This window comes from Sipha flava, unplaced genomic scaffold (genome assembly GCF_003268045.1).
Source record: "Sipha flava isolate LNK unplaced genomic scaffold, YSA_version1 610_pilon_pilon, whole genome shotgun sequence".
Classification (NCBI taxonomy): Eukaryota; Metazoa; Arthropoda; class Insecta; order Hemiptera; family Aphididae; genus Sipha; species Sipha flava.
In genome coordinates, this window is record NW_020273587.1 from 1 (window position 1) to 12,290 (window position 12,290).

The following is a 12,290-nucleotide window of genomic DNA, read 5'->3' on the forward strand; positions in this document are numbered from 1 at the left end:
TCAGTTGAAAACAAATCATTATGGAAGGAAAATTCCTAAATCTAAGTACCTGCACATTTAAATAATAAAAGATATATATTGAATGTGTCAAAATAATAATTTACAATAAATCCTTGCAATATTTTTATGTTTCCTTATAATTTCCTTACATTAAGAACATTATATTTTATACAATTTTAAGAATACCTATGAATGGGGATCTGACCCCCCCACATCCCCCCTTATATACGCCCCTGCTGTTACGCGTTACGCGCTATTGTCGCGTTGCGTTCCATCGGTTGCCAAACAGTGTACCTGCACGGAGGGCTTGCCACTTTGCCCGTCGTTCTCTGCAGTGATTACGGATTTTTTTTCTTCGTTTTGTTCTTTCGTCAATCGTTTAACCACGGGCGTGTGGACCCGGCTTTAGGATTAGATGCTAGCGATTTACCCGTGGCGGCGCTGAACAGTCTGGTGGTTCGGTCCATCGACGACGTGGCCACCACTTGCCGGGGCGCGCAGACGTCCACCGCGACCACTTCGGCCGAATGTCCGCTCATGGTGCACAAGCACTCGCCGCCGCCGTCCAGCGACCATATCCGCGCGGTCTTGTCGAATGATCCGGTCAACGCTCTACGGAACCTCGTGTTCAGAACCTGCTTCACGTTAACGTCGCGCGCGCGATCCCTAGCCCTTCCGCGACTAAACCACACACATCTGTGTAGGCAGCGGCGGATTGGCCCACCGGGATACCGGGAAAGTTCCCGGTGGCCCGGTAATCGTATTATAACACTGGGCCGATGTACTTGGATTAAAAATTATTTTATAAAAATAATTTATTTAAGTACATTGTATTTAACTGTAAGATTGTGATAAAAACCTAGTGTAAACGTGATGTAAACAGTTCTACGAGCATTTAATCCATGAATAAAGGAGACTTTTATGGAAAATTATTATTATTGATTGGTGGGCCGGTCATACGGTAATTTCCCGGGCTGAAATTGTTAACCAATCGGCAGCTGTGTGTAGGTCTACTTAAGACCCGTGCTCGAATTGGTGGTATTACAGAATGGAGGGACTTGATTTGTTTTAATAAAAGGGCATCCCCAAAATTCGTTAAGCGTTACGATTATACCGTAATAATAACAGAAGGAAGACGCTAAAATTTCTGAAAATTAGTTGAGGTACTCCATCCCCTTCGTATCCCCTCAAGTCGAGCACCGCTTAAAACCTAATAAAAAATCGTATAAAGTCAGTTTTAGAACTAACACACGCAAATGTGTAGGTTTTCTGTAACCCCGGATTATTTTTTTAATTTCACAATAATACGAATCCAATAATAATAATCCTGAATAAATCATTATTTTTTAGAAATATTGAATTTCGCTTTTCTCTTTTGTTACAGATCAGGAGCAACCTTCACAACGTGCCGTCCAAATTATTTTTGTCCACATAAATTTATAAAACCAACCACACATTTGCGTAGGATTGTCGTTACATAATATCAAAATAAATTCATCATTCAGGACTGTAGGTAATACTAGATTAACCAACACTATTGAGTAGTTGTTAAGTACACTAAAATAAAAATTGACTCTCGTCGTGGTAGGGCTAGCACGTCCACGGCAGAGAAGGTGCGACGGGTGTTTATTTTCATTTAAGTTTTGTTTTCTTCGTTAATCTATATGAAAAAAACCTACACTCGCAATAAGTACGCGAGGGAAAGGCGTTACCATAAAGCTATGGAAAAATCTGGAGCCACAAAGGGATTTTAACAAAACGTTTTCGTTCAATTTTTACCCAACCCGGTGTGGAAACGTGTTTCGTTTTTTTTTTAAAAAAAAGTAGGTCGAGTTTGTGCTTTGTTTCCGTGCCTTCTCCGTGTGCACCTGGCGTAATATTCCCAAAAGAAAATATTTTGAAAAACTTTTGATAATGTTATAATGACTCGTATGGGTTTCGATATACAACTGTGCGGGTCAAAAACGTACAAAACAAAATGTAGACCGGAGTGGAAGAGGACAACAGCCTAATACGTAGTTGCAATAATCGACCTCTTTTAAGTCGTCCTTTTATTTTTTTTTCCATAACGAATTTCACACACCGTTTCAACCTAGCACTCCCTCCCACCCCTCACCGCCAAGTAACGCCACTTCTGTGCTTTTCGCAGCCGCGGACACCACGTGACAATAGAACCATTACGAGTCACTTATTTTTACGAAACCGAGATATCAGTAAAAACGTATACCGGTGGTGTACTACTGTAAAATTGTAAGCAAACGCGAATCGCACGCGCGACCGCCGACAGCTGACGAGTACGCGCTAAAGAGAGGACACTGACCCTGGCACTACAAAGTAAAAATGTTGGTGTCAAAATGGTTTCACAAATTAGTAATCAATTCGCGATAGAATTATCGAATGTAACCACAAATTTGGAATTTGTATCTTAAGTAAAACCGCCCAAAATCAATTTTCTATTTGCGGGTGCCAGTGTCAGTTGACTCTAGCACCCGAGACTCGAAAAACGTTGTACAGTGTCCGAAACGGTTTTGGGCGGTCATACTTGTGTGACAATTTCAAAATTTGTGTTTACGAATTATTACGAATTGGTTATTAATTTGTGAAATCATTTTAACACCAACATTTTTACTTGGTGGTGCCAGTGTCAGTGATCTGCTAAAGATACTTGCCTTCCCGTGACAGCCAACGACACCGAGTACACCGCGTTCTCGTGTCCGGCGAGCGTCAGGTTCTCCGCTCCCGTCCTGGCGTTCCAAATCCTGCACGTCCGATCGTAGCTTCCGGTGGCACATCTGTAGCAGTAATAACGATAACGTTACGTACGGCGTGAATCGGTTGGCGGGCGCACGCGAAAGCCGTTACGGACTACGGGGTTTTGCGTGGGATTCATTCGTTTTTTTTTTTTTTTATATTAATTTCTAACGCGAACCGATTAGAAAACATCCGTGTAATGACATTACGGCACCTTTCCCCGGCGTCCGTTTTGGACACCCGTATTCAAAAGTGTTCGATGTTTATAAATCCGATTCACTTGCGAGACACACGTAAGAAATACGTGTTTTGATTGTCTACAAACCGTGTACAATAAGTACCGATACTACCAACCGACTACAGGCCTATATCAATCATCTTTTTCTCCTTCGCTTTATTCCCAACTATTTAGGGTCGGCCTCCCTTGTCCTAAACCTTCATTCGTCTCGATTTTCTACACTCCCTACGCGCACAACAATATCATTCTCATCATATCATTCTCGATCGCATCCAACCATCTCTTTTTTGGTCATTCTCTTTCTCTTTTCTCTTCGACGTTTATTTTCATAACAACTCTTACTGCATTTATTTTTTCTCGTCTCATCCAGTGCTGGATTAAGGGCCAATACCGCCCTGGAGCAAACAGTGTTGCCCTCTCCACCTCAAAAAAATAAGGTTAAGTGAAACCAAAAAAAAATCCTGGTTTTTATGTATTAATTAAAAAAATAAAATACTATTATAAAATATAAGTTAAATATAATAATTAATCTACATAAACCCAGGATTCATTTAACGGGGGTGTTTTAAAATTGAATAGACTTATGATAAGTGGGGGCTCTCCCCTTCCTGTATTACATTAATGAATACCATGTATTTATATAAATTATTATATAAATGAAAACGATTATATTAAGACTGTATAAGTAAAATCTACAAGTTGTATACAACGTTTCTTCAAATTACGCTGTAAGTAATTAGGGGGTGGGTGTTCTAACACCCATATCACTCCTCTAAATAAGCCCCTGACTTAAACTAAAAAGTATAATTAGGTATATGATTAATGTCACAGAATAGTTTTGCAAAGAATTTTTTTAAACAGAAAATATTGACAAAATACAATTATAATATTTAATAGTTACAAGTTTTTATGTTTTTCATATTAGTTCTTCTCACTTCATTTCCTCAATCAAATCAGATTCTGTGCATAAAATTGATAAGTTGGACATTTTTTCTTGTATTAATGACGATCTTAAATAATTTTTATGAGGCTATTTTATTTATGCCGCCCCACTAAATTTGCCGCCCCGGAGCAAATGCTCCTTTTGCACCTAGGTTAATCCAGCCCTGGTCTCATCACATGCCCAAACCATCTCGATCTATTTTCTCTCTTCTTGTCCTTTATAGACGCTAAACCTATATTACCTTTCACGTATTCATTCCTTTTTCTATTTTCTTTTGTCACTCCATTCGTCCATCTAAGCATTCTCATTTCCGCAACACTAATATTCTGTTCTATTCTTATCATAGGCCTATATTAATAATAAACAATATTTTGGTTTTCTAAGAAGTAACTATATTATATGTACGCATACCGCTTGAGTACAAATCAACCGTACATGACACTTATATAAAGCGTTTTAGAAAGATTTAAAAAAATAAAGGAATATTGATTCCCGGAAAACAATTACAAACATGTCACCTTTGATTATTGTATGATCAATAGATTTGTCAAAAAAGAATACGTAGACCTCGTGTAGGTACGTATATTATAATGCAATAATGTGTATTCGTAATTCAATCGACAAACTTTTCGCGTCTCGTCAAAATGTGTGGAAAGTGGAACACGATTACTTATAAAAAACTTCTTTATAATCGCGGAGTGGAAAACGTTACCCACGTTTCGACCAAAGGTTTAGAAACAAAAATCACATGTGAAACGTTTCTGAAAAAAATGTTAGCGAACTAAAAAGCCAACATAGTAATTCGTACACTACTAAAAAAGTGTCTCAGCCTAGTCAATCTGGGAGTGTTAAAATACGCACTTTATAGAACATGGATAATACAATTGTGTCGTAGAATAATATTAAGTGTAGTCATGTAATATAATTATATGTAATATAATGATTATACTTCTTTTTCCCTAGATGAGGAGGAGGATCTAGTTACTAATATACTGCAGACAGGGGCATATTATAGGGGGGAAAGAGCGATCGTCCCCCCTGAATCCGTTTTTAAGGAATCGATCATATGTGAGATATACATTTAAAATTATTTTAATGTGGATCATTTTATAACAATACTTCGTGTCTGTACTCACTGAAAAATCAAATATAACATAAGCGTAACTTTCAAAACACAGACAGGTGTTAAAAAAGAACTACACAAAAGTAGATTCTAAGTGGATCCGCCATTAGTTTAAAAAAAAAATCACAAATATTAATATTATTACCTATATTATTAATATTTACTTGTAAATGTTGAGACTGAATTAAAGTAAACATGTAAGTCACACGTATGGAGAAAGTCTAAATACGCCCCTGACTGCAGAAGAACAAAATTTACACATTGTAATTGTTATAACTATAAAATAGATAAAAGAAGAATACAATTTTACCAGTGGTGTGCGCAGATATATCCCCCCATGGGCTTTTTTTTTTTAGTCTTATGTTTAAAAACGTATTTACGAAAGACAAAGAAGCAGCCACGGTTAAATGAATTGAATTTAGTGTAAAAGCCAGAAGGATGAATTTCCGCCTTCATTGAATTTGAAAATAATACATTTTTATGTAAAGGCATCCCCCCCCCCATACCAAATTCCTGCGCACGTCACTGAGTCTTACTTCTGGCTAAAAAAAAAAAAAAAATTCAAACATGTGATATTATAGTTGAGAAATAGGAGAAATACTCATGGAAAAAAAGGGAGCTCGTTGTTGGGTTAGAATCCATCTCCATATCCTCCCCCGTAAACACGCTACTGGCACACGATTCCGCAGCAAGTTTTGTACAAAACAAAAATGTTATTTGTACCCAAAACCACTTAACACGGATTAACACGAAATTGAATGCTCCGTTACCGATCATCGAGTTTTCGGTAGAAAAGAGTTTGTTGTACCGCAAGCGTTAGCGAGTAGGTGTAGGCTCGTCAAAAATTTAGGGACAACGTAAATGACCTCCTTGCAGAGGAATCGTTTTTTTACGGTACGATTGCAGTGGCTTGGTCGCAGTTCGTTTCATTTTGGGATTCTCACATGTCTCCGTACTTGTCGGCGCACACGTTCGTTATCGGCAGCGAATGGCCACCGCTCAGGGTCCGGTCGAGGCGGAACGATGGCGATCCGGTCACATCGTGTCGGTCCCCGCAGTGGTCGGACGATGACTTGTTTCTGAGCTTACGCAACAGCGCTACCAGTTGAGGCTGTACCCCGGGGGTGATTAACGGCTCGTCGACCGCGATCCGAGCGGCTAGTGCCTCCACGTCCGTCCTGCAATTTACCATTTGACGTGTCAATATTACGGTTATATCGAAATCGTCGCGGCTAATGTAACAAAATATTAATTCGTAACACCAGGAAAAACGTGGAAACCTTTTCGCACATTTTACCGATTCGGTAGGTAGGTCGTAGACATCGTTATCCAAGGACGTACGTATACCTACAACTACATGTATAGTTGTTTCGATTTTTACATCGATCCACCCGTGACGTTAAACCGTTTTCGAAAGATTTATCGTTTTATGAAGTTTAACACCAGCTACAGGTATAAAATATTATACAGGCGAATATCTATTTATCTACTGTAAAGTTTTTAATTACTAAATTATTTATACATTTATGGTTCGCTTAAATGCATGAAAATTCAATGAAAATGTACGATTAAAACATTAGGTGGGTACGGTTTAGGAATACCAATTTAGTAAGTTGTACTTAGTCTGCACTTCAGAACTTTGAGACATTATATTATACAGGACTAGTAGGAGTATTTAAATTATAACTTGTCAGGCACGTAGCTAAGGGGTGGCTTGGAGTGACCCGGCCACCCAACATATTCACAGATCACTCCGTTGGCGACCCCACTATATTGTTAAAATACCCAAGGCTTAAATAATTGAATTAATGTATAAAAGGTTCAACCGTAATTTAATACTTCTATTGATATAAATATTTATGCTTCAACTTAATATTTTGTTATTAACTATTACGTAATTATTTTTAACGCTTTGTTCTATGTAAACATGACGAATACGAATACTAAAAAAACAAGTTGTATTTATTATATTTATTATCACATCGAACGCAATTCAAACAATGGTCAAAATATAAATTCTCATCGTTGGTACTCTTCATATTCGTCGTGTTTACGTAGAATATGTCAACGTAGGCCATTTCGGCATTTCCCATCATTGCTTGTTGTATGTATCTATTGATAATCTATAAATATGTTTTCTTGCCAAAAACATACATGAGAAACAAAATGACAGATAAACGTCTATCGAATTTAGCTATGATGAGCATTGAAAAAGAATTGGTAAAATCATTGGACTTGAATGAAATGATAGATAAATTTGCATTCAACCATAAAAATAGAAAAATTATTTTAGTATAACTTAGTTTTAAGTTTGTATTAATTCTAAAATAAATTTGTTATATATAAGATTTATATATTATAATGGTGAAATTTATTTCGTATACATTTTTAGTCTTATTACCTTTTGTTCCTATAATGTACTAAAAAAACTTAGGAATTAAATCTCAAAAAAAAATGTATAATATATTTTTATACTTATTATCATATTATTTTTAGGGGATATTATGGAGGGGAGGGTAGTAAAAGTTGACCACAACAAAAATACTAGCCACTCAAGAAAAATGTTAGCGATAATAAGGCCACCCCAGTTGTATAATCCTAGCCACGTGCCTGTAACTTGTAAGTCCGAAGTGACATTATGCTATAATAGGAGAAAAAAACAACCCCCCCCCCAGAAAAAAATTGTATCTACGCCACTGCTACTGATTAAATACATGCACATTTAATCAATGGTATAACATATTTAACAATACTTTATAATCGGGTATTCATGTCTTGGTAAGCATTTAAATTTAATGTTAGACTATTGTAATATAAAATTTAAATTGGAAAATAAGTACCTAGTACTTACCATAAAACTAATAAATTACGAGTCACAGTCACTTATTTGTTATAAGTAGGCGCGGATACAAAGGGGGATATGTAGGCTAAAGCCCCCCCTCCTTCCTTGGGCCCTAGGTACTTACAAGATTTCAATACTATACTTACCTATAACTTATACAGACATATAATACATTACTTATTGACATTTAGGATTGATAATCATGATCATTTATATAACCTTCAATAGTTCTAATCTTGAAAGATAAAAACAGAGAATTGATAAAATTAATTTGCTAATAAACTGTGATCTTTTATTCAACTTACTAAATATTTTGTTCCCTTGCCTATGTTATTATGTAACGTAAGCAATAAAAGACAATTTTATTATTAAAGTTTTTTATTATTATTTTATGTACTTGAAGTAAATTTTTTTTTCGTTTTCTTTGTGAGATATATGATAGCTTAATGAACCCACACTTAATAAATGTTAGCATTTGTTTATATTAATTATTTTATTTTGGGAAAAGTATACCTACCATTTTATGAACAAATATTCAACAAAAAATAAATGATAAAATAAAATTTCAAATATTTCCTTTTGGTTGTGTAATTAAAATTATTTTAATACTTTATGCTATACAGATACTAAGAATATTGTAGATTTTAACCAAATTACATTATTTTTATTTAGTGTAACATGAATTTCAAACTTACTCTTTTTCGATGTCAAACAAATCCAAAATCTTTTGCTTTGTTCTTCTTTGCTTCTGATATTCAAAAACAATACCTGTATCAATAACCACAGCTTATAAACAATTGAAGGTGCAAACTGTATTTATATAAATAACCAATTACCTGGAGGATAATATCTAATATAAAATTTATTTAATTTCATATAAAAATTTTAAATAATAATAATGTATAACTTGATTTGTAAACCATTAAGGGTAAGTGCTATATCCAATTTTTCCAATGTTGTCATGGTAACATGATGTTAGATCTAAATACCATTGGTTCAACTGTTCAGGACTTGGTTAACTCTTGTGAACTATAGTTTTGTTAATTACTAGTATTATGGTTATAATTTCCATTAACATTATTTAAATAACAAGAAAAATAACAAATTTGCATTAAAACTTATTGAATAAAACACCGATAAAATTATAACACATGCACCATTAAATATATTCAAATTATTCAAAACAAAAATAAAATTTTATAAATACACGAATAACATTGATGTAGATCTATAAGTGCAATTAAATGTCAACAGAAGATTTTTTTTAATAAAAATTGAGTTAAAGATTCACTTAAAACGGTTTATTGATCAACTGATGCATATTTTTATTTGCTCGGATACGAAAAAAATTTGATCTATTCAATGGAGGGACAAATTAATTTTTATAACATTTGAACAAAACTTAATACTACTTATTTATAATATACTTTTTTTTTTTAATTTTACTTCAGTTTTTGCCATTAAAATTAACTGATTTATAAACTAAATGCATTTTAATTAATTGTAGAACATCATTTGATTGATCAATAAAGAATTTTACAAGATCAAAATGATAAACATACCATTACTGATTGTAAAAATTAGACTAAATAATTTATAAAATTTTCACAACATTAAAAAAGCTCATAATGTATCACACATAACAATAGTAATTTGCAATAACATTTAAAATAAAAATAAATGGTACATATGTAAATAGGAAGAAATTATTGAACATAATAAAAAACAATTTTCCACAAGTGATGATGTATCACAAATATTGCCAACATTATTATAATTCAAAAAAATAAAATATTGAAAAATCAATACATATTGATTAAAACTATTTAACATTCTTGGCAATCTTAGCATTTTTTTTTGCTTCATTTTTCAATGTTTTCTTAATGTTTTGATCAGCTTCTGTTAATTCATTGAACTTTCGGTTGGCTAAAAAATATTAAATTAGATTAAGTAAAATTCAAAGTATCATAATTTGTAAACTCATACCAGCATTTTTGCGTTTCTTGTTGGGATTATCACTATGTGCTGTTTTGGCTTTGGGTTTCAGCAATCCTAATGAGGCTGTTATATTAAAACTATAGGATTTTTGTTCATTAAGAAACTCATAAATAATCCAAACTTGAGTAGCCAATGCACTGATTGAACATATTAATTTGAAAATCGGTGTGTTGAAGTCACGTAATTCTCCACTGTACTCAACTCCTTGAAGACCAAACCACAGCATTGTTTGTGACAGGATCAAAGTCAACAATTGGACAGCAAAGAAGAATAAGTTGTATACATTTTGGGCAACTAAAAATATTGTAATAAATTAAATTTAAAATAATGAATTATTACCAAGATCACTTACATTGAACTTTTTTACTATCTTCTTCCTTTTCGGTAATGTCAATTAGTTTTACGGCATGGTTGACGAATTCAGAAATGTAATGTAACAACAGTACAACAACACCAATACGTTGGAAACTATAATGTAAATAAAATTTGATAAATTTATTACAATTAAATATGAAAATATATATAAATATATAAAATATTGAATTTAATATGCATTTTAATTACTTAGTTATATATATAGATGAAATGAATGCTAAATATAACACAGAATATTTCACTCTACTAAACATATCCTCTTTTTTAATTTTTTGGAAGTATAATTCTGGTATAATATGAGCCCAGTAAGCAAATTGAATGATGTAAAAGAATTTTGTCGAAAAAGACAAAGTATCATATGGGTATCCTGTCCATAATGATGAGAGATCCGCTAACCAATTTTCTCTGAAAAAGTAATAAAAAAATAATTACTCTATAATTTAAAAAAAAAACATTAAATTTAAATTTACATAATACTGTTTATAAAATTCTTACTTTATGACAATATCTAAAGCCCAAATCATAGAAACTGCATTGAACACTATTAACTGTCCAGATTCATTGAATTTTGAGTTCTTCGACTTTGATAAATGCAGCTTACGACATATTTTCTAGATATAAAAATTAGTGAAATTTTAAAAATTACTTACTAACTAAAATAATTTATAATAAAAAATAAAAAAAATGACATTTGATAATAGTAGATATAAGTAATGGTTTTATATTTACACCAAGTTTATGAATTAAGTATATTCTAGTATTTCTTCATACTTGTTGTTAATATATATGCATCTCAACACAAATAATCCAAATATTCATTTTTAATAATATTATGTTTAACAAAATTGTTTATCAATACAAATAAGTGATATTATTAAGACAATATAAAATAATTATAAGTTTGATCGAGATATAATATTTAAATACATACATAAATGTATAGGTAGTTGAAAATCCTTTAATTGTTTATTTTACTCGGATTACAAAACTAGACACCTATAAGTATATTAAAATGTATGTGAACATCTTAATGTATTGGAAAACACAAAAATTATTGAATCAGAAAATGAATAAGTTAGGTTTTTGCACAAATATTTTTAAATTAAATTTGGCGACTACGTAGTTGTGTTAAAAAAAAATAACTTATTAGATAACTACTTACATCTAAAATGTATTCTTGAATGATGGCATGAAATATGATGCAGATGAGGAAATAGAAGAAGATGGCGAACAAATCCTTCAGACCGGTACCATATGTTTGCAAAACGTTGGGTTCGGTGGCTTGGCCGTATTGGAGCGCGACAAATAGTGACGACACCGGCGAGGTCAACTGCGAAAGGCAACGGACACACATTATCAACAAGACGCGAAACGCATCGCGCGGACGTGGCCGCAACATCACACTCACTCACCTGGACCATGAGACCGATGACGATGACCATGGCCACGCAGGACACGATGTCCGCATGGTTCTGGATGACGAACTCGTGGCTGAGTACGGGCAAGTTCTTGTTGGCGGACTTCCTGCCTTTGATCGGGGCCATTGTCCGGGACGAGCTGGGCGACGGAGCTGGAAAGTCGGTCCGCGCGGGTGCCACGTAGGTGTGCTGCGTTCGGGTGCGCGTGCCGTCGTATATACCTGATCGTCGGGCACTGGGGAGTAGGACACGGTACGTGCGCGCGTGACGGCTCGCGGTGACGGACTACATCGAGAACACTGGAGAACGGCGGTCGGGTACCCGGATCCGAGCGTGTGGCAGTCGCGTTGGCCGTTCACAGGTTGCTGATGTGTCGACAACGTTACGAATACACCTGTCGGCGCGTGTTTACGTCTTTCCCGTTATTGATAACGAACGATAAACGAGTGCGGTCACTTCTCCGCGGTCGCGTTCAGCGGTACCGGTCGTCCAACACGACGCGCCGGTCGCTCACCCGAACGCACCCGTTCGCTTTTCCCTGACCGTTTTACGGTACGTCCTAGGTGAACGCGATTTTGCGAGCGGGCGACGCGGTATTCAAC

At 34.6% G+C, this 12,290-nt stretch overlaps 2 protein-coding genes across 3 annotated transcripts; both read right to left on the reverse strand.

The window, feature by feature from the left end:
- Positions 1-131: 131 nt before the first annotated feature.
- Positions 132-9,023, reverse strand: LOC112691398 (dynein assembly factor with WDR repeat domains 1-like). 2 transcript variants are annotated; one of them, XM_025565639.1, is made up of 5 exons: positions 8,734-9,023; positions 8,593-8,665; positions 6,012-6,233; positions 2,670-2,792; positions 132-612 (listed from the first exon to the last, which is right to left on the reverse strand). In XM_025565639.1, exons 1-5 carry the CDS (start codon positions 8,771-8,773, stop codon positions 372-374), a joined length of 699 nt encoding a protein of 232 aa, XP_025421424.1. In that variant the 5' UTR covers positions 8,774-9,023; the 3' UTR covers positions 132-371. The 2 variants fall into 2 exon arrangements, with proteins under 2 accessions (XP_025421424.1, XP_025421423.1); XM_025565638.1 differs by having other exon boundaries at positions 6,000-6,233.
- A 614-nt stretch (positions 9,024-9,637) lies between these two features.
- On the reverse strand, positions 9,638-12,103 carry LOC112691397 (translocating chain-associated membrane protein 1). The gene is made up of 7 exons (XM_025565636.1): positions 11,683-12,103; positions 11,433-11,600; positions 10,766-10,881; positions 10,460-10,675; positions 10,248-10,363; positions 9,884-10,189; positions 9,638-9,823 (listed from the first exon to the last, which is right to left on the reverse strand). Exons 1-7 carry the CDS (start codon positions 11,812-11,814, stop codon positions 9,720-9,722), a joined length of 1,158 nt encoding a protein of 385 aa, XP_025421421.1. The 5' UTR covers positions 11,815-12,103; the 3' UTR covers positions 9,638-9,719.
- Positions 12,104-12,290: the final 187 nt, after the last annotated feature.